The 21,745-nt window shown below is 50.4% G+C and overlaps 1 protein-coding gene across 5 annotated transcripts in view; it reads left to right on the forward strand.

Annotated features, from left to right (window-relative positions):
* The first annotated feature begins 15,885 nt into the window (after positions 1–15,885).
* ANP32A (acidic nuclear phosphoprotein 32 family member A) overlaps positions 15,886–21,745 on the forward strand; it is a 29,381-nt gene continuing 23,521 nt past the window's right edge. For 4 of the 5 annotated variants that reach the window (XM_054387831.1, XM_054387833.1, XM_054387832.1 and 1 more), the window contains exon 1: positions 16,012–16,070. In XM_054387831.1, coding sequence (XP_054243806.1) covers positions 16,017–16,070 — 54 coding nt within the window. In that variant the 5' untranslated portion in view covers positions 16,012–16,016. Of the gene's footprint in view, positions 16,071–21,745 lie in introns of all 5 variants that reach the window. The other variant, XM_054387835.1, reaches the window with a different exon arrangement.

Raw genomic sequence — 21,745 nt, forward strand, 5'->3', positions numbered from 1 at the left:
ATGTCTGCTGAGATCCCTTGCAACCTGCTCTTCTAGATATAGAAAGATCACCTGGTTGGTGATAGTTGCTCACCAAGCACCACAGCAGTGACATCCATCTGGATAGATAAAAGGCCACTTAATTGACATTACTGCATATAATAAGCAGTACAAGAAAGCTTCCTTGTGATGTGCAACTAAATCAAAAAGGATCATTTGCTCATTATTAGTGCAAGGTAAATATCACAGCAGGGCTGTGACATCCCCATACTGACCTAACAAAACAGAGCTAACTAGCTTATTACATGTGCAATTAATAGCATGCATGTTAATTATATTGTGGGGTTGTGAGGTTCATCTCTAAGTCAGCTTTGGTTCAGGGCCTATTGTTTAGGCCCCAGTAATTCAGTTGTAGAGAGCCATGGATAACTAGATTATCACATGTGCAATTAACATCATGCGTGTTAATTATACTGGGGGGTTGTGAGGTTCATCTATAGGTCAGCTTTGGTTCAGGGCCTTTTGTTCAGGCACCAGTATTCCAGCTGTAGAGAGCCAAAAAGTCTCCCCTCAGCCTCTTCTCTTCCAGGCTGAACAACCCCAGGTCCCCCAGCTGCTCCTCACCAGACTTGTGCTCTTGGCTCCTCACTTCATCTCCAGTGGTGCCTTCCAGCATTAATGGTTTTGTGAGCTGAGCCCCATCAGGGAGTTTTGTGCAATTCAGAAAGTCCACAGAGAGAAAAAAAAAAAAAAAAAAAGGCAAAGCAAATGATGAAACCATTAGCAAGCTCCTGTGCATTACTCAGACAAAAATAACCCAAGGGGGCGGGGGGGGACAAACACCTCCTGGTCAGCAGTGCTGGCTCCATTAGAGAAGCCCTCGTGATTTATCTGTCAATACCAACTTGGCTGACTGTGGCCTTGCAGCTGGAGACAAGGCAGAGGTGATTGCACATCACAGAATGAGAGAATCATTTTGGTTGGGAAACATCTTTCAGATCATCCAGTCCAACCATGAACCCAGCACTGCCAGGTCACCACTAAACAATGCCCCTCAGCACCACCAGCTTTGAAACCCCTCTAGGGATGACGGTTCAACCTGCACAGCCTGTTCCAGGGCTTGACAACACTTTTGGGGAAGAAAATGTTCCTCAAGTCCAACCTAAACCTCCCCTGATTCAACTTGAGGCTGTTTCCTCTTGTCCTGTTGCTTGTTCCTTGGGAGAAGAAACCAACCCCACCCAGCTCCAAGCTCCTTCCAGGGAGCTGTATTATAGGACAGGTGTTGTGGACAAGATCTACAACAGAGAAAAGTCATTCTGGGCATTCTCATCCTCCAGAATTGGGTGAAAAGCTGTCATTTCTCCTGTCTTGAGACAGGTGATCTCATAATGCTCATTCTCAGATGACAGATCATTTGAGGCTGTCATTCATGGCTCAGATGTAGAGAATCACAGCATCATTAATTTTGGAAAAGACCTCTAAGTTCATCAAGCCCAACCTTCTACCCAACACCTCCATGACCACTACACCATGTCCCAAAGCACCACAACTACTCTTTTTTTTTTTTTTTTTTCTCTTAATGGTGACTCCACCACCTGCCTGGGCAGCCTAATTGAAAAATAATAACATAATAAAATATACCCAAAGATGTTCTCCTACATCAGTCCCTTTCTTAGTAGTTCTAGATCTATGGCTTATCTTTAGACAAGCCTGAGATGGGTTGCAAATGTGGATGCTCTCCAGGAACTCCTAGAACTGTTTTACACATGGTACCTTCAGGAATGAGGATCTTAAATCCCTGGAAGTCTCTGAGCAGCACAAACAACTAGAGGGAAAGGAAAACATTTCAAATAGAGTCACTTGGGGGAAAGACTAAAAGTGTTTGTTTGTTGTATTTTTTTTTTTTTCCAGGTGGTGAATTTTCTTTACATACCCTAAAAGCCAAAAGGAGAAGTCTAACTAGTCAGGATTTGTTTAAAAGGGAGGAAATGCTCCTGCCTGCTGAGATCTCACACTGGATGCTCAGCTTTTCTCTCCCATGGGGTACACAGAGCAAAATTTGCTCTGAAGAGGAAATTGCTTTACTACAGGTGGCTTAAAATTAGCTGGTTGCTATTTATGTTCATTATCTCAAATACCTGGGGAGAAGTTAATGGTGGCTGAGCCTTCAAATCCTTGCCTTTTCAGGCAAGGCTTTCCAAAGCTGACAGTTCACCTCCATCACTAGGTTATCCACAGCCTCCTGGCAGAAAAAAAAAAATAGACATAATTTCTGAAATTGAATGAAATCCAACAAGGACAAGTGTAGAGTCTTGCATCTGGGAAAGAACAACCCCATGGAGCAGTATAGGCTGGGGGCTGATCTGCTGGAGAGCAGCACAGAGGGATGTGGAGGTTCTGGTGGGCAGAAGGATGACCATGAGCCAGCAATGTGCCCTTGTGGCCAAGAAGGCCAAGGGCATCCTGGGCTGTATTAGAAGGGGTGTGGATAGTAGAGAGATTCTAGAGAGGTTCTCCTGCCCCTCTACTCTGCCCTGGTGAGGCCACATCTGGATTATTGTGTCCAGTTCTGGGCCCCTCAGTTCAAGAAGGAGCTCAGGGAACTGCTTGAAAGAGTCCAGTGCAGAGGCACAAAGGTGGTGGAGTGGAACATCTCCCTGCTGAGGAAAGGCTGAGGTCTGTTTAGCTTGGAGAAGAGGAGCCTGAGGGGTGACCTCATTCATGTTAAAGATGTGAAGGGTGAGTGTCAGGAGGATGGAGCCAGGCTCTGCTCAGTGATGTCCAATGATAGGTCAAGGGTCAACAGGTACAAGCTGGAGCAGAGGAGGTTCCATGTGAACATAAGGAAAAACGTTTTCACTGTGAGGGTGACAGAGCCCTGGGACAGGCTGCTGAGAGAGGCTGTGGAGTCTCCTTCTCTGGAGACATTCAAAATCCACCTGGACATGTTCCTGTGTGACCTACTCGAGGTGGTCCTGCTCTGGCAGGGGGGGTGGGCTGGATGATCTTTCGAGGTCTCTTCCAACCTCTAATGTTCTGTGATTTCTGTGATTCTGAGAAGATAAAGATGGTTTCAGGCAGCATGGAAATAAAAACCTTCTTTCAAAATGACATTACAAAAGAGTTCTCCCCAGTCTGATACAGACTACAAGTGAGAGCAGCAGCTTCTTGACCAAGAGCCATAAAAATAATCAATCACAAAGCAATGAGAAAGCTGGAAATAAAGTGGGAAGAAAAAGATGTCAGATGGAAAAAAAAAAAAACAACCAAACCCACAACAAAAAGCCAAAATTTCTGACTTACCTGATTTCCCAGCCTGGGGTTGTCATCATTCCCCAACCCCCACCCCAAGTTCCAAGGTCTGCATCTGAAACCAGCTAAAAGCTATTAAATAGTCAGAGAATTAGCTCTGGACCCATGTGTCTATGAGAACATCTGAAGGGAAATGAGACAAATCATCACTTTTTCATTCAGAAGCCTAACTCATTTCTAATATTAGTAGACTGCTGGTGACTTCCAGTCACACCAGTTTTCCCAGAGTCTCCACCCCATTAAACCTGCTCAGCAAGATACTGAGTGACACCAGAGTGAAATGCAGCTGAAGAACCACTTGCTCCTCAGCATTCTTTGGCAGGCTGCTCCTGAGAGTGTTTGTTCCTCTGCCTGCTGAGGAATCCAGGAGCTGATTAATACTTCCTGAGGTGCTACAAACACCTGAGCCACACTAGTAACCCCTTTTGGGGCATGGGAGGCTGCAAAGTCACATTTGGAGGACTCTAAGTGTTCCACAGTGATTGCTCAATCACTCTGTCCACTGTTTTTGCTCCTGAGTGCTGGGGCTTGTCACAGAATCATAAAGCAGAAGCCCTTTGGTTGGAAAAGAGCTTTAAGATCTGGAGAAGACCTTTAAGGTCATCAAGTCCAACCATTCTCTAGCTCTGCAAAGTCTGGTGCTAAACCATGTCCCTCAGCACCACATCTCTGCATCTTTGAGACACCTCCAGGAATCCCGGGGATTCAACCACCTCCTTGGGGAGCATGTTCCGGTGTTTGAGTTTCTTTCAGTCAGGAAGTTTCCTCTAATGTCCAACCTAAACCTCCCCTGGTGCAACTTGAAGCCATTTCTTCTTGTCCTATGACTTAAAATCATAGAATTCTCACTGAAATTCTCACTCCAAGAAGGCATGGAGCAGGTCCAGAGAAGAGCAATGAAGCTGGTGAAGGGTCTGGAGAATAGGCCTGGTGAGGAGCAGCTGAGGGACCTGGGGGTGTTGAGCCTGGAGAAAAGGAGGCTGAGGAGAGACCTTCCAGCTCTTTGCAACTCCCTGAAAGCAGGTTGGAGCCAGGTCAGGTTGGAATAAGTGACAGGATGAGAGGAAATGGCCTCAAGTTGCCCCAGGGGAGGTTTAGGTTGGACATGAGGAACAATTTCTTTCACTTGAGGGTTGTCAAGGCCTGGAACAGGCTGCCCAGGGCAGTGATGGAGTCCCCATCCCTGGGGGGGTTTCAAAGATGAGGTGCTGAAGGACATGGTTTAGTGGTGACCTGGCTTTAAATTGGAAAAGGGGAGATCTAGACTGGAGATTAGGAAGAACTTCTTTCCAGTGAGGGTGGTGAGACAATGGAACAGGTTGCCCAGGGAGGTTGTGGATGTCCACTCTCTGGAGCTGTTTGAAGGCCAGGTTGGATGAGTCCTTGAGCAACCTGATCTAGTGAAAGGTGTCCCTGTCCATGGCAGGGGCTTCAAACTAGATGATCTTTAAGGTCCCTTCCAATCCAACCCACTCTATGAATCTATGTTTATCCAAACTTTACCTCACCATGGGGGGTTTGCTTATCTCACTAAGCAGCCCCTTTGCTTTTAGGTAAGCAAAGAATTTCTCATCCTGTTTGTACAAAGCTCAGCTCCAGCACACATGAGAGTGAGCTGTGAATATTCTGTGAAGCTCATTTGATTGAGTCACTATTTTGGTTATCTTGGCAGCATTTCTGCAAAAGAAAAACTTTTCCACTTATCCAAACCTAAACTTTTGTTTAGACAGAAATGGGAATGCACAAACAGTGTGGAGAGAATAAAAAAAACATATAAGGATTAGCCAGGCTGTTTCTTTTTGAAGTCTTTTCATGCTCAGCAGATGACAAATCCTTTTGGTCTATTCAGTATTTCATATCCACCACTTAGTCCCAGGTTGTGCTGTTGTCATATTTGAAAGAAAAGAAAAGAACATTGTCACTTTCCAAGGCCTAGAACAGCAGCAGGGCACTCAGTATGGAGGGAGATTAACAAAGGGAAATCACGGAATCCCAGACTGGTTTAGGTTAGAAAAGACCTTTCAAGGTCATCCAGTCCAACCCCCCTGCAGTCAGCAGGGACATCTGCAACTAGAGCAGGCTGCTCAGAGCCCCAAAGAACCTGACCTAGAATGCTTCCAGAGATGGGGTATCTCCCATCCCTCTGGGCAACCTGGGCCAGAGTCTCACTACCCTCTGAGTCAAATATTTCTCCCATCTCTCCAGTCTGAATCTCCCTCTTTTAGCTCAAACCATCCCCCCTTGTCCTGCCACAATATGCCCTGCTCAGAAGTCTGTCCCCAGCTTTCTCACAGGCCCCTTGAAATCCTGAAAGGCCACAGTGAGGTCTCAGGTCTCAGCAAGGTCTCGGTAAGGTCCACAGGAAGCCACTAGCAACATCTCTTCTTCGAGGAGCAGCTCCTTATTCACTTGCTAAACAAAGCAGCAGAATTTCACCACAGTGCCCCTGGGACCCTCCTAAAATTCCCCCCAGCAGCTCTCCCTGGAGAAGCTTTACCTTGGGCAGAGGACAGGGAGCTCTGGGCGTGCCTCAGGGGACACCCACTGGTTATGTCACTCCAGTCTCCTCTAACCCACCACTGCCCATCCAAAGAGCTCTTCTGCGACACAGCTCACTGCGGTGAGTCCTCTGAGAGCACACCAGGAACTCAAACCGAGCACAACCCACCAGGACCCAAGCCAGAGCCACGAGGTACCCCAGCCCCAGGAGCCGACACAAGGACACCGCCACTCACCCAGCGCCCGGGGCGAGGCTTAAAGTGCCGCTCGGCTCTCCCTGCTGCGGGGCAGCTTCGGCCTTAGCGTGCAGCGGGTCCGGCTCCTCGGAGAACCCCGGGAAGCAGAGCTCCAGAGCCCGCCTCTCACCACCCTGTCCGCCGGCCACCGCTCCCAACACAGCGGCTCAACCGCTTCAGCCCCATGGGTGGCCGTGGCCAGCTCGATACAGCTCTGGCTAGCCAGGGGCCCCAGAGGCAGTGGAAGGAGAACGATTCGCTCCGGGACAAGGTGCTCACACGGCCCGAACCCCGGCAGCGGCACAACCAACCAGACTCACCGGCACAGCGGCCAGAGCAACCTGGCTGGCCCCGCGGAGCCAGACCAGCTCTCCCCCAAGAGCGGCCACCCCGCCGGTCCAGCCCGCACCTCCGCGCCGGCCACGCTCTGCACCACAGCTAACGGAAGCACCGCCACTGTCTGGCTTTCCGCCCCCACACCCCGCGCCGGCCCGGTCCCTCCCTTCCCGGCTCTCTGGGGCAGGTCCCGGTGCATACGAGCAGACCGCGGCGACCCCGACAGCGCCTCCATCTCCTAGCCACACGGACGCACCGCAGAGGAGCGCCTGCCGCCCGTCACAGCGCCCCCTGCCGAGGGGCGGACCGCATCACCCCCCCGCCTCAGAACCGAGAGGGCGGGCCCGGGGCGGGGCTGCTCCGGGAGGGGCGGGGGTCTGGGGGACCGGGAAGCTACCGGGACGGGCGGCACTGAACCGGAGGGCGGCGCGCTCCGGGGACTCGGGGACGCACCAGAAAGGGCGGAACTGAACCAAAGGAGCGGGGCTTCGGGATTGGGTAGAGCACCGGGAAAGGCGGGGCTGCATCGGAGATTCGCGGAGCGGCGCCGGTAGCGGTCGGCGCTGATGGGTCGCGGGTCCTGTTGTTTCGCAGTCGGCCCCGGAGGAGCAGGGGCGGCGGGACGGGGGCGACCACCCTGGGAGAGGACCGAGGCGGTGTTGGAAAGCGCGGTGCGGAGGGCTGGGCGGAACGGGGCAGTGGTGGGAGCTACCGGGGCTGGCGGAGCGATACCAGGGGTAAGCGGCGGGATGGACCGGGGTAAGGGTGCACAGCGGCTGGGGGGATCCGGGGCAGGGATCTGAGGGCAGACTGAGGTGGTGGGGGTCCCCGGGAGAAGGATGCCGAAGCCTCGGGGACGAGGGATCGGGCTCGTGGCAGCACACGGAGACCAACGTGGCCTGGACCCAGCCCCATGGCTCTGCCCCATGCTCACACGAATAAAGTGGAAACCTCCCTAAACGTCCCGTTGCGTCCTCCCAGACCTGCCCTAGCTCTGCCATAGCCCTGTCAGCTGCCCCTGCCCCTCACCGTGACCTCTGTCACCGACATGCTTGAGCCAAGCCAGGAAGCAGCAGCCAGGGCTAAAGGGGACAAATCCCATCCTGCGCCTTCCACTGTGCCCCCAAAAGGGCTGGCAGCCAGCTGGGGATGTGCAAACCACCCGTGTTGCAGGGCTCGGCAAAGTGGCCATCCCAGTGCCACATCCCCTACTGCTACCATGGCACCCACCCAGGCAACCTCACGGGCAGGCACATACCATGTGCCACACACTGCCAAGGTGTGTCCTAGCATGTGGAATGCTCAGGGGAATTGGGAACCTGTGCATGCCAGGGGACAGTGGCAATGCCAGCATTACTCCCTAACAGTGGTGTGGTGCAGCTTTGCCATGGCACTGGCACTCGTCCTGCTCCGCTTCACAGAGCAACCCCACAGCTAGCAGGCACAGGTGGGTGGCAGACAACCCTGGAGTCCCTCCAGGAGTCACCAGGAGGTGGTTCAGGTGACTGTTGGCTGGGTTCAGCCAACAGTTTGATTTCAACTCAGGACCTCTCAGGGTGATGTGGCACATATTGGAAGGTGCTGTGACAGGGAGACTTGGGCAGAGCTAGAGAAGGGCTGCCCTGGGCACAGCTCTCATCCCACATCAGCTGCAGATGACAGCTCAGGGGGGCTGTGGGAAGCAGGGAAGCTGGTGGACCCCCATGTGTGGTGCAGCTAGCAGGATGAAGCTCCCTGGGGCTGGTGGTATTGGTGACCTGGGGTTTGCTTTTAGACCAAGAGCTGAGGAGCTCTGAAATGCAGCATTCTGGGGGCTTTTGAGGGGCCAGGTTTTGGCTTGAGGCCTTGGTGCCAGCTGCGGATGCTGGGGTGCCTGCTCCCCACACAGTGGGGAGGGTGCTCAGGACGATGAAAGGACACAACTTGTGGCATTTCCAAGCAACCTCGATGCCAGCCACCCCCTTAAAGTCTTCCCAAAGTCCATCCAACCTAGCTCAAAGCTGGGAGCTCTGCCTGAGGAACTCATGGTCAAGGCCAGAGGATAGAGAACAGCATCACCACATCAGGAAAGCTGTTTACAGCACCACATGCCTAGGGACCAGGCACATTCAAATGAGCTGCACTGTGGGCACTGAGCCAGCCAGGGGCTGTGGACCTGCTCCACGTCCCCAACAGGCACCATTGGTCCTGGGAGCCATCTCAGATGGGGGTCACCCAGCCATGGGGCTACCTCTCCCCTCCCAGGAAGGGCCAAGAGCTCCAAATGCTGCCTCTCCGCTGGCATCTCCAAGGTGGAAACAAAAGCAGAAGAAAAGGCCCGGTGGGATACAGGGACCGAGCCAGGATACTCCTTCCACAGCAGCACTCCCTCCACAGCTATCTCTAGCCCTTGACATGCAAGGTCAGGGCTGGCTTTTGGGGACCCCCTGCTGTTGGGGACTCACCAGTCAGGAAGCCTGAAGTCTTTACAGGTGAGTGGGAGTTGGGTTGGCTGCCAAAGGTGTCACCAGGCTCCTTACTCCCCAGAAACTTCCTCTTGGGCCTGAGCACCGAAGAGATGTGTGGTGAGAGCAGCAGAAGCTGCTGCTGCTCTGGATGGGGCAATGTCCAACAGCAAGGGGCACAATGCCAGCCCAGCTGTGGCTGTGTTCACTCTGCCAGGGCATCACAACCCAAGCACAGGCCTGGCTACTGGCAAATACTCTCCTGGCAACAAGGCCAAACTTGCCCCAAGGCTGATGGAGCAGTGGCCTGGCCCCTGCAAGTTGGTGGTGATCCAGTCTGGCTGCAGATCCTGGGTGCTAAACCCCCAGGTGCTTGAGGAAGCCACAGCTGGGTTCTCCCCAGGTGTGATTGCTGACCCCAGCATAGAACATTTCAGATGTGGTGGCAGGGAGGACACTGTGCCCAGCCATGTGCCTCCTGCCACACACCAGCCCTAACCTGTGGATGATAGCGAAGAGGTCCTCGGTGATACGGGATGTCATGAAGATGTCATCATCTGTCTTCAGGATGGAGTTGGCTGTCTTGGTGCTGGTGAAGGTCTTCTCCTCTGTGCCAGCCTCTGCTGAGCTGCATGTGGAAGAGAGGGCAGCTGTGAGCCACCCAGGGGACCCCAGTCATGGAATCAGAATAGTTTTGGTTGGAAAATCTCTCTAAGATCACAGAGTCCAACCATTGACCTAACACCACCACGGCTACTAAACCATGTCCCAAAGTGCCATGTCCACACATTTCTTGACCACCACCTCTCCAAGAACACTTTAGGATACCCTGAAAGGTTCTGGTGTGGTTTGATACCAAGCAGATGTGGTGGCAGGGGGGTTGGACTAGATGATCTCCAGAAAGTTCCTCCCAACCCTTATCATTGTGTGAGACTTAGGTCTTTCCATCTACCCTGCTCTGCAATTGGGAAGTAGAAGAAGATGTTGCCCTTCTGGTGCTCCCATCTGGTGTTGGGTGGAAGGTTGGACTTGATGATTTTGGAGGTCTTTTCCAACCTTAGGGATTCCATGATCCCTGTCAATCACCCACAACCAGCAGAGCACTGGACATGACAGATCTGTTTCATACTGGCAGACATCACCACAGCAGCTGCACTGGTCACTACTCTGCTAACTGTCCTGTGAATCACATTCCTCTTCAAGTTCCCTGCCCAAAAACTGTCTTCACTTTCATTCTCACTGCTTAAACTGTCAGACTGGAAAGCTCCCATGTCCACCACAACGAGCTTCATACAACATGGTCATCCTACAGCCAGTGCTTCTTCATGTTTTGAGGGTAAGAAAGAACCACACTTCCTTCTTCTGAAGCACTTTTGCTAAATCAAAACTTGATCTGTCTGTAAAGTACCAAAATTACATTTCCTTTTTCCTTCCCTGAAAACAGCAGAATGAGTAAAACACTTTCAAAAGTCTTTCCAGAGTCCTAGTGGGGCAGCAAACTGCTGTACCTTCAGATATGCTTACACTGCTGGTGTCCAGACCTTGTAAAACTTGACACCATGTTCTTGGTGCTGTCAGTTACTGAGACAAACTCCTACAAACCAGCCCAATCTCTCCATGGATCCCAAAGGAAAGCTATCTGAAACCAATCTCCAAAATTCCAGTGTTTATAATTAGAGCTCTCCAAGTCTCTCACCTTGATGAACACCTACATCAGTCCTGCAAACTCTTTTCACAGAATCCCAGCATGGTGGGGGATGGAAGAGACCCCTGGAGATTATCCAGTCCAGCCCTGCTGCTCAAGCAGAGGCACCCACAGCAGCTTGCCCAGGATCACAATGGCCACCTGGGTTTGGAAGCTCTCCAGAGATGGAGACTCCACAACTTCTCTGGGCAGCCTGCTCCAGGGCCCAGCACCCTCATGGCAAAGGAGTTCCTCCTCCTGCTGGTATGGAACCTCCTGGCTCCAGTTCATGCCCTTTGCACCTTATCTTGTCACTGGGCACTACAGACAAGAGTCTGGCCCCATCCTCTTGTCCTCCACCTTTTAGCTTTTGCTGAGCATTGAGCAGATCCCCTCTGGGGCTGCTCTTCTCCAGCCTAAACAGCCCCAGGGCTCTCAGCCTTTCTTTCTTACAGAGGTGCTCCAGGCCCCTCAGCATCTTCACAGCCCCTGAGGGACTCTCTCCAGTAATGCCCTGTCTCTCCTGAACTGGGGAGCCCAGAACTGGACACAATACACCAGATGTTGTGTCACTAGGGTCAGAGCAGAGGGGGAGGAGAACCTCCTTTGACCTGCTGCCCACTGGCTTTCTTGGCCTTGCTGGCTCATGGTAAACTTCAGTTTCATTTTGATACCACCACGGACTGCATTTTCCCCCTCAGTTACTATATGGCCTTCAAAGGTCCCTTCCCACTCAAACCAGTCTGTGATTCTCTGTATTGATCAGTCTATTCCTGTACACCAACAAAAAAAAAAACAAAAAAAAAAAAAAACAAAAAAAAAAAAAACAACCAAGAAAACACCAAACAAACAAAAAAAAAAAAACACAAAGAAGAATGAGAAACTTAATTTCTTCCCTTGTTCTGCTCATTATGAATTTCTAAGCTCCACTAGTGTGCCTGATATTGTGCAAATAAAAAGGAAAAATCACATCTTATACTCAGCTCTGGGGACAAAGAACACCAAACCAGCCAGGTTTGAGACACAGTAGAAGTATTCACCTCATCATCTCCTAATTTGCTCATTCCTTCTCATCCTATACATTGTTTTAAATAACCTCTCTTCATTTCTTCTCTGAGCTTCCCAGCTGAGTATCAATCTCTGACTTGAAACTCTGCTAGAAAACAGAATATTGTGACAGAAATGTGGAGTATTTAGAAGCAATTAATGCCCAAACCAGTGGGAATCATTCCGAAGTCAGAGCAATTACACACTGGTCCCAGAAGCAGGTGCTGAAAAGCCTTGTTTTTAACTCACCCAACTCCCTCAAAGGGATGATTACACTAAAAAAAAAAAAAAAAAATAAAAAAAAGAGCAAACACCAGCAGACAAGAGCCCTTCTGGGTTTAGATTCAGCCACTTGGTTTATACCTTGCTAACTGCTACTGGGAGATTTAAACAAGTGAACAGCAGACAGAGGCATGGCACCAACACCCAAGCCTCTTAAAACAGCACTAAGCTCCAGAGCTTATTCATCCAGCCTTTGGAGCTCTTCTGTCTGTTTTGATTCTGCGTGTAGCATTCCCCTATTGGTTTTAAGGGTCTCAGAGCATAAATTTGTGATGATAGAAAAGTTATATAGTTTCCCAATGCTGATTTTTGTCCCTTTCCCTCAGAATTTCTGGGTATCAGCAGTCAATACTGTTCTAAATTTGCCTCAATGACCAGCTTAGTAGGGCCTGCTTGACAGGACAAGAGGTGATATTTTAAAGTAAAAGAGGGAGATTCAGACTGGAGAGAAGTGTTTGGCACTGAGGGTGGTGAGACCCTGACCCAGGTTGCCCAGAGAGGTGGGAGCTACCCCACCCCTAGACCCATTCCAGGCTCTGAGCAACCTGCTCTAGTTGCAGATGTCCATGCTGACTGCAGTGGGGTTGGACTAAATGAGCTTTAAAGGTCCCTTCCCACCCAAACCAGTTTGAAAATCTATGATGTTCCCACTACGCTGGTGTAGAAGTCAAGGGATGATTTAAGAACAGAATTTTCCCTTTCTGGCTTCCATATTTACATGGCTCAGAAATGACAGAAGAAGACTTTATAGCAACCATGAAGGAAAGCATTGTCTAGATGTAGCAGGGACAAACACGACACCAGATCTACAAAGGCCTATTATAAGGCACAAAAACCAATCAGCAACTCATTGCAGCCAATGCTCAGCTACCCAGCAACAGACCAGAACTTCACACATGGTGCATGGGACAATCATAAAACCACAGAATGGTTTGAGAGGTGGGGAGTGACCTTAAAGATCAAGCTAGTTCCAAACCCCCCCCTGCCATGGGCAGGGAGATCTTCAGCCAGAGCAGGTTGCTCAAGGGCCCATCCAACCTGGCTTTGAACACTTCCAGGCTTGAAGTCTTCACAAGTTCTCTGGGCAACCTGTTCCTGTGCCTCACCCCTCCACCACAGGGAAGAATTTCCTTCTAAAGTCTAGAAGCCCTTGTGTTAATGTAAGGCTGCAGTAGTCATGTTAAAAGAGAAAAGAAACTATCCATAACAAAACATTAAATGTGGATGAAATAACCTAACTGGCCCAATTGTAGTTAAAGTTTTTAAAGCACTAACAAGAAAAGCTAGGCCTTATCTGAGGAGTTTCTATATCAACTGTTTTTACCATTTCAGATTTGGGGCCAGGAATTCTGACCTATGATCAGCTTCAACATGCAAAGATGTATTTACAGTTTCCCTTTCACACAGTTAATCACTTTAAGCAATAAAAAAAAAAAAGGGGGGGGGACACAAATGTATGAACCATCTACAAAAATCAAACATTACCTGTAGTGACTACATGGCTTATTCACAATATTCTTCGTACTTCAGCTTTAAAAAACAGAATATACAGCTAATATTTTCATCTTCCATGGGGAGACCAACCCAAGATCCCACAGAAGAGTTTCCCAGCACCGTAAGCAGGGCTCAGACACGGGGAGATTTCACACACTGTGTCAGCACAAGGTATTTCTGATCAGTGACATCTACAACAGACAGTTGACAGCTTTATTCATAGAAATGAACTCCTCAACTAAGACTCAGCATCACTTCATCCAAACGTAACAGCTGCTTCTTCTAGTATAAAGAGAGCAAAACCAGACCCTTAAAAAGCATCATATTTTTTTAAAGCTGACAGTTGTTTTTGTATCAGTCAGTCCAACAACTGAAGGGTTGGCTTGGGTTTTTTTGTTTTTTTTTTTTTGCTGCTGTTTGTTTACTTTGCAAAGATTTCTCTACAATTTATTTACTGTTGAGATGGGATCCTTCAATATTCCATCTGTGGAACATTTCCTCTCATTTTTAGTTCTCCAAACAGTTCTCAAAACCCTCAAGATACAAGCAGCGCACACAGGAGTGGAGCAGAGGGGAAACCAATGGGTTTAAAATATTTAGCTTTGGGTTTCAACTTTGAGTAAGTTTCTCCCAATAGTTTGAAAGGGGGAGGGAGGGGGGATTTTACACAGCTTTATATAAATTACACACACAAGGCATTCTTCCTTCTGACAAAACAAAGGGAAAAGCATCTTTGATTCTCAAAAACTTTTAATATTACATTTGATTAACCAATACTCAAGAATCACTTTGCTGCCATGATAAAAGTTCATTTCCTAAGACCTCTGCCATGAAAATAAATTCCAGACCAAACCTTCTTTGAAGGTTCTATGAAGCCTCAGCCCAGGGGCCAACCTTTGTTTTCACACCTGTAAATGAGAACCTAAAACAGAGCTAAAATAAAAGTCACCCTTATCCTGAAGCCCTAAACACTTTGTAAAGTTTAGAAACTACTGCAGTAGCTTCTAACCAGTGCCACAGAACAACAAATTACTTGTCCATGCCACAGACATGCAATGGCTCTCACGGCTAGATCATAACAAGGCCGTAAACAATACAAAAATATTAACCTGTTGCAGAATATTAGAAGTTACACTTTTCACATTAAACTGGATCCAGATTGACCTTCCTCCCTGCTCACACACTCTCAACAGAACTTGTGCTTAGTTGTCAACTTACTCCTTACAGTTCACACCTAGATGAGGCAGGTCAGAGAAGTATCTCCATCCTGCACTTCAAAATATTTTGACAAGACAAGACAGCCTTCCATCAATTCTCATCTTTTTGTTGATACTGGATAGCAAATGTGTCAAACAACATTGTTACAGCTCTGTCTTCTCCAGCCACCTAAGGTGAAGCAAAGTTTAACAAGTCCAGTGAAACTCCAGCATCTGTGCATAAAGGAACAAGCAGGAACCCCACCAAACAAATAAAGCACGTTTTAGCTATCGTCTGCCAAAACGCTCCCCTGCGTTTGTAAAAAATGCAGTCACGAGTCCGTGGAGACCAAAGAGCGTGGGATTTTGCTGCTACCTGAACGCTCATGGATCCAATACCTGAGGCAGGCAGCAAGCCCTGCCAGGACACATCTGACACCTCTTTTCAGAAGACAGCCTGCAAGAAGATACCGGAGCAGATACCTCCTGTTAGCAACACAAGCCCTAGCCTACTGCTTCATCCAACAACTGGCTCTGAACAGGCTCGGGTGACACACTCAGACCAGCTACAAGCATCTCCAGAGCTTCTCCAGCTTTTCCAGAGGTAATGACCCGACGCGGGATTTCTGAGCGCGACCAACGCCTCTCACCTCCCTCCCTCTGCCCGCAGCAGCCCCTTCACCCAGAGACAGGGGAAGCCCCCACGCTGACCTCTCGGCCCGGCATAAGCAGCACCGCCACCCTCCGCGCTCTCCCGCCGCGGGGAGCCCGCTGAGGGCGAGCAGGCCCCGGTACAACAGGGTGGCTACGCTTCGCTTCCCTTTTCTTTCCCCTTCCCCTCAGGGCCGCCGCTGAGGCGATCGGCGCCCCGCCCCCGCCCGCCGGGCCGCCCGCCTCCCGCCTTCCCCGCCCGCCGCCGCCCCGCTCCGCACCTTTCCCTCCCTTCCTGGCTGCTCGCCCCTTGCTCGGGCGGGCTCTCCGGTTTTTAGGAGCCGTTCCACCCGCCCCGCACCTCGACGCCCTCCCCTAGGATCCAGCAGGCGCGGAGGGAGGGGGTGGGAGGTGGAAAGCGGAGCGGAGCTGGGCGGGAGAAGGCAGAGCGAAGCCCCATCCCCACCGCCGAGCCCGCCGCCGCCGCTCCTTCCCCATCAGCCACTAGCACGGAATGATCCTCCGCTCCCAGCCGGGCTGTCCCCCTGGCCGGCTTCGCCGCTCCCCCATTGGCTTCCACCTCCCCTTGCCCGCCCCATTGGCTCCGGCCTGGCGTTTCAGCGCTGCGGTTGGTGGAGAAGGACGTAAATCAGGCCGGAGCCCCCGGGAGCGCCCGCCTCCGCAGTTATCAGGTTAGTGTTCGCCGCGGTGCTGAGGCTCGGGATTCCGAGCGGAGCTGGTTGAGCCCTCAAAGTGCCTCACCGAGCGCGCTGGCTTTGGGGGGGTCTCCATCGGTGGTGTCACTGCGACCAGCGGAGCCGGCGACAGCGAGCGACTCCCGCCAGCCACGGACATGGACATGAAGAAAAGGATCCACTTAGAGCTGCGGAACAGGACGCCCTCAGATGTAAGCAATGCCCAAAAAAAATAATAATTAATAATAATAATAAAAAATCCATCGCATCGTTATTTTTTTTTTTTTTGGGGGGGTGGGATGCATCCCAACCCCACCGGGCTCGGAGAAGCGGGGAGAAAGCGGTGGTAGCGGTGGTGACGGTGGGGCCGGTGCTGCCCTTGAGGTACCTACCTGTGTGTGGGGTTGTGTGGGGCTGTGCACCTCAGTTTGAGGGGAGCCCCAAAGGCGCAGACGTTACTGGGGAGAACTGGAGGCTGGCTCCTGACTCTGCCGGTGTGCGATGCCTTGGAGAGGGGAGAGTGTGTGTATGTGTTTGGTGGTGGGGGGGGGCTCGCCGGGTATTAAATACAAATAAGTTGGTTGCTCCTCTCTTGGCGTGTTTAGTTGGCAAATATTTGTGCTGGGTGCTGGGCAGGGAGAGGCAGACAGGGACTGCGAGGGAGTTGGAAACGGTTTAGTTTAAAGTGCGTCTTCATTTCTTTGCAGTGATCAGGCAAGAGAGACTGGGGAGCCATATTTGTAACTTTGTAGTCCTCATGAACGCGCCCTTTCTCTCTCTCTCTCTCTCTTCTCTCTCTCTCCAGATGCTGAGAAGATAAAAGAATTTTTAAAGCAATGATTAGCTTTTTTTTTTTTTTTTTTAATTGGGGGGGTTGGGGGAGAGGTCGGGTATCGCCGCCGGTAGAGCGAGTGTTGAATTGGGGGGGGGGGGGAGGGCGGAAAAAATTAAAAGAAATAAACGCACTCTCCACCCCCTCCATCCCCACACACGCACAAAAAGACTGGATGTGTGCGTGTGCGTGTTTTTCTTTCCCCCCCACCCCCCCTCCATTCCCCTCTCCATTCCTCTCTCCCTTCCCCTCCTTCCCCCGGGGCCGGACTTCAGGTTGTTGTTCCGCGTCTCGCAGAATAAACGAGAGGGAGAGAGAGAGAGAGAGAGAAAAAACTTTGTCAGGACAGGGGAAAAAAAAAAAAGGGGGGGGGGAAGGAAGGGACGGGACGAAAACCCCCCAACAAAAACCACCCCGACAAGAGGCGGTGGCGCCCGGGGGGGTGCCTAACGGCAGGCGGGCTTCTGAGCCCGCTCCGGCGGAGCTCGAACTCAGGGACCACAGGGGAGGCTGAGGGCAAGCGGCGGGGAAGACCCTTCCCCTCCCTGTCCCCGTGGGGCCCCTGCTGCTGCTGCCGCCACTGAGCCCTTGCATAATGGCTGGAGAGGGCGAGGTGTGCCCCGGCCCCGCCACCGCGGAAGGGGAAGGGGAAGAAGTGGAGGGAACGTACCTCTCCGGGGGGGAGGGCGGAGGCAAAGCGGCGGGACGCGGCCCCGTGGCTTTTCGATGGCCTGAGCGCGGTGTCCGAGGGACAAAAGGCGGGGGCACGTCCATGGAACCTGCTCTTTAAAGTTTAAAAACTCCTGGGCGAGGAGGAGGAGGATGGCGGCGGGGTGGTGGTGATGATGGTGTTGGGGGGAGGAGGGCTCCCGCCACCACCACCGCGGCGCACGGCGGCTGCCCGGCCCTGCGCGGCCCGCGGGGGGCTCATTGTTCAGGCGCGGGGGGCACCATGAGGCGAGCGGGGCCGGTCACCGAGCATCCCCATCCCGCTCCACATCCCAACCCTGGCTCCACCAGGGCTGCTCCCGGCCCCGCTCTGGCAGCGCCACACCGCAAGTAGGACGCGGCGCCATGTTTTTTTTTTTTTTTTTTTTTTTCCTTCTCCTTCCTCCCCCCTCCCTTTTCGTTTCTCCCCCTCCTCCTCCTCTTCCTCAGCTGCAAGCGGAGGGATCAGCCAGCCACGGGCCGCCCCACCAGGGACCCTCAGCGCTGGGCTGTGAGGGGAGCCCCGCCGCCTCTACCCGGTCCTTCCGCTCGCCCCGCCGCCACCGGTCCGGGGCGGGGGTAGCGGCGGTGTGTGGAAGTGCGACATGAGGCGTTGGCGGAGGGGGGGCCCTTCCCGCCGCCACTGCGGCGGGGCCGGGCGGCGGTGGTAGTGCTGGTGGTGGCGGTGGCGACGGAAGGGCGCCCGGGCGCCCTCTCCGACATGACTGTCAGCCGCCGGGGCTGCCATTTTGTCGCCGTCGCCACCGAGCGCAGGGCGGGAGGAGGCTTATGACGACCGCAGCGGGATGAGCCAGGAGGGTAAAAAGGCACCGTCCTCCACCCCCACCGACCCCTTATTCTTTTAATTATTATGATTATTTAATCCCGCGGGTTCTGCTGCAGGGAGGGGGGAGAGGAAAGGCGGGCGGGCGGTCTCCTTCCCGCCCTGCCGTGGGGACCGGGCCCGTACCTGCCTTGCCCGCCCCGCCCCGGTAACGCCCGCCCGGGCGGGAACGGGGCCGGGGGTCCCCCTGCAGCCTCCCCCGGGCGGGCAGCTGGGTGCTGGCAATACGCCTTCTCCCTGGGTAGGGGGCCTTGCGGGAAGGTCGATCTCTGCTTTTGAGGACTCATTTCATTTTTTAAAATTTCCATTTTTTACCTTTTTTTTTTTTCCCCCTAATTTGGTTCAATTTGCCCACCGCCCCTACTGCTGGAGGCTTTTTCACTATTTGAAACACATTTACAGTTTAAAGACTTGATTCAAGGCGTGTTAGGTATAAACTGGACTTTTTTTTTTTTTTTTCCCCTCTTCCACGCTTGGATTTTATGCAGTTTTTTGCTGTGTTTTGGCTTACCCCAAGGAAAGTTGAGCGAGCTGTGCTGCGGTGGGGGTTCACTGTTCCTCAGCGTTCGGTTGGTTGTAAAAATAAGGCTTGTTCAACCTGTGGCTTGTTCAACCTGTCACTTGTTCTTTTTCCCTGCTGACCTTTAGCTCTGTCAGTGAGTGATGCGTATCAGCGCTCCCAGAGCGAGGATGGTGAGGATCAGCTACGTTACAAAGCCAAATCTTTCCGGTTTCATACCAAGGAGGCTAGAGATTCCATTTGGGAAGGCTGTACTGATTAGAGTTCGTTTTTCTCCATTACAAAGCCAAATCTTCCTGGTTTCATACCAAGGAGGATAGAGATTCCATTTGGGAATGCAGCTCTGGTTTGTAAAGCCATTGATCACAGATGTGTGCATGTGCTTTTGCATCCTGGAGGATTAAGGGTACAATTTGAAGTCCCTAAAATACCTATTAATAAAATTTGGCTAAATCCAGCTAGTGCTTTAGCTAAAATACTCGCAGTTGGAGTTTAGAGGTGATTCTAAAGCTGATGACATTTGTTTATGGATTTTACTAAGTCTTTGGGCAGCAGTAGGATGGTTCTGTTAATTTGTTGTGGTTAATCTCTAATTTGATAGTGTTTCTCCATCTTCCACGGGGCAAACATAATGTTCAAACTTCAGAGTGTCACCTAGATAAGTCTTGGCGCAGATAACTCTGAATATACTTGGTTTGGAGCTTTTGCCCAATACATGCTGAAATTTTGTGGTACATCTATTTTATATATCCTCTTGTCAGAGCTCCCAGGATCAAAACTCTTAGTAAATCAAAGTTAGATAGTAGGATGCCAATAAGGTGGTGTGGTTCTTTCTGAGCCTGTATTAACATTTTGCAGTTTTGAGCTGGCTAACGCTGTTCTTGTGTATGAATATTCTGTGCTGCTGTGCATCTGAGCTGGTTGCTTCCAGCTGTTGAATCAGACAGCCCTGTGAGGTTACATGTTGACTAATAAAACGTAATAGAAATGCCCTGAAGTGTATTGTGTAGGAACTATTTCTTTTTTTTTTCTCCCCATTCGGCCTTTTTTGGATTGTTTTAATTCTCCTTCCACTTCATACTAATTCAGTGTTGGTCTGGGGTTTTGGTGCTTGAAATTTGGGTTTTTTTCTGTGTTGCACAGACAGAGTTGAACTTGTGCATCTGCTTTCTACCCAGATTTTCATCTTTTCATACCATAATAACATTTCGCGGTCACTTTCTCTGGTGCACGTGCTGCAGCCTTTGTCACTTACCTTCTCAAGACGTTTGTTTGTTTGTTTTCTGTTTGACTACGTGCTAGGTGTGATTATTTTAGGTGAGTTTCCTACAGAACCATCAGCTGGTCATGATGTAACTGCTGACTGATGTAACTGGTGCATGTTTCCGGCTGTTCTTGTTCATTACCATCATAAACTCATGAGTAAAATGCAAAAGGCTGTGACACAGGTTAAGTACTGAGGCTGTTAGCTGTGTGACACAGAGGTAGGTTTGTGAAATTGGACAGAAACCTCCTCGTTTCTGGGTTACAGCTACCACACCGCTCCGTTTAGTCAGCGGATTTAGTGCTTTACCAGCTCAAAATCAGGGCAGTGAAAAATTACTGACTGTAATCTTATTTCTAATGCTTCTCCTTTACTCTGTTGCACTTTAAGACTTACTTGTCAGTTTGATCTGCCTTTGTTTTTCTGTAGGTTTTAACGCTGAAGGGAAATAACAGTGCAAAAAAATCTACTCAAAGTGTGCTTGCAAAGATTTTCCCCTCACCCACCCCAAGCTAGTTGCTTGTTGTGGTGCTTACAAGAGCAGTAAAGAGTTTAAAGTGACACACATCACTTCAAAGACCTTCACTTAAAATATTTTGGTCTTGTGTATGGGTACAGCTACAGCCTTTTTGGCTTTCCCCAGGCTGAACAAGCTCAGAATATATAGGAAGGGTTGGAAGCAAAGTGGGATATGGTTGTGTGTCTGGGGAGCCATGAGATCAGCACGTAAAAACTCCATGTGGCATTTGCAGATTATCCTGGATTTTTGCAGGCTTGTATCACTTAACTACTTCTGTGGCTGACAGCAGGGTGGGAATGTACATAGATGTACCCAAAACTTACAAGTTTGTGTAACAGCTGTTTTTCAAGGCTTGGAATTTCCAGCTGCAAAGCTCTAAAGTCAGTATCCTGTTGGATGATGGATGGGTCCTCAATGCAGAGAGGCTGCAGCCCACAAACATCATGCTAGAGGATGGTGTGATGTGTGAGCTGTCCTCATGGAAATACAGACTAGTTTCAGAGCTGACTTTGGGAACATTTGACAAATTCTCTTAAACTAGATCAAGTTTTAAGCATATGGAAGGAGCTCTGGTGTAGAGTTGAAATCCACCAGTATATGGATCCCAAACTGGTTGCTTAATTGTCCCATTTTAATGTGATGCTGCTAGAAAGTAGCAACATCTTTTTTTAACCCTCCACTCTTGAAAATTCCCTTTTGACTATCAAACATATAAAGTATGGTCCCAATTGCAACGTTTTCTGTACGATTCAAGTGTGTGTCCAAACCCTGCCCTGATAAAAATACATTAAGAGAAATATCTGGGCTCTACTTGATGTAAATGTGTTGGTAGCCCATCAAGAAAAACATCTGAAGAAACAACAGTTCTTGGCTGCCTGTGAAATGAATAAAGCTGTTGAAACAAGGGAAAAAAGAGAAAACCCAGAAGGTTTGTACTAAGAAGCTTTTTAGGGTTAAGCCTGGTTATTATAATCCATCCTTGCAGCAGGATTTTTGTGTTAGATATCAATAAATAGAATTCAGCCCTAAGTGTACACCAAAACTGGAATGTTTCAAGGTACCTTTTAGGAGGGATTTAGGGCTTGTCAAATAGTTTTTCCTTTTGCTGTATTTAAAAGACCATCTTACCTACTTCAGTGATGCATTTGAAATGTAGTTTGACTGGTGGCACAAGTTTCAGTGGCTGTTTAGATTTGCAT

The sequence above is a fragment of the Indicator indicator genome, chromosome 16, assembly GCF_027791375.1.
Source record: "Indicator indicator isolate 239-I01 chromosome 16, UM_Iind_1.1, whole genome shotgun sequence".
In the NCBI taxonomy this organism is placed as follows: domain Eukaryota; kingdom Metazoa; phylum Chordata; class Aves; order Piciformes; family Indicatoridae; genus Indicator; species Indicator indicator.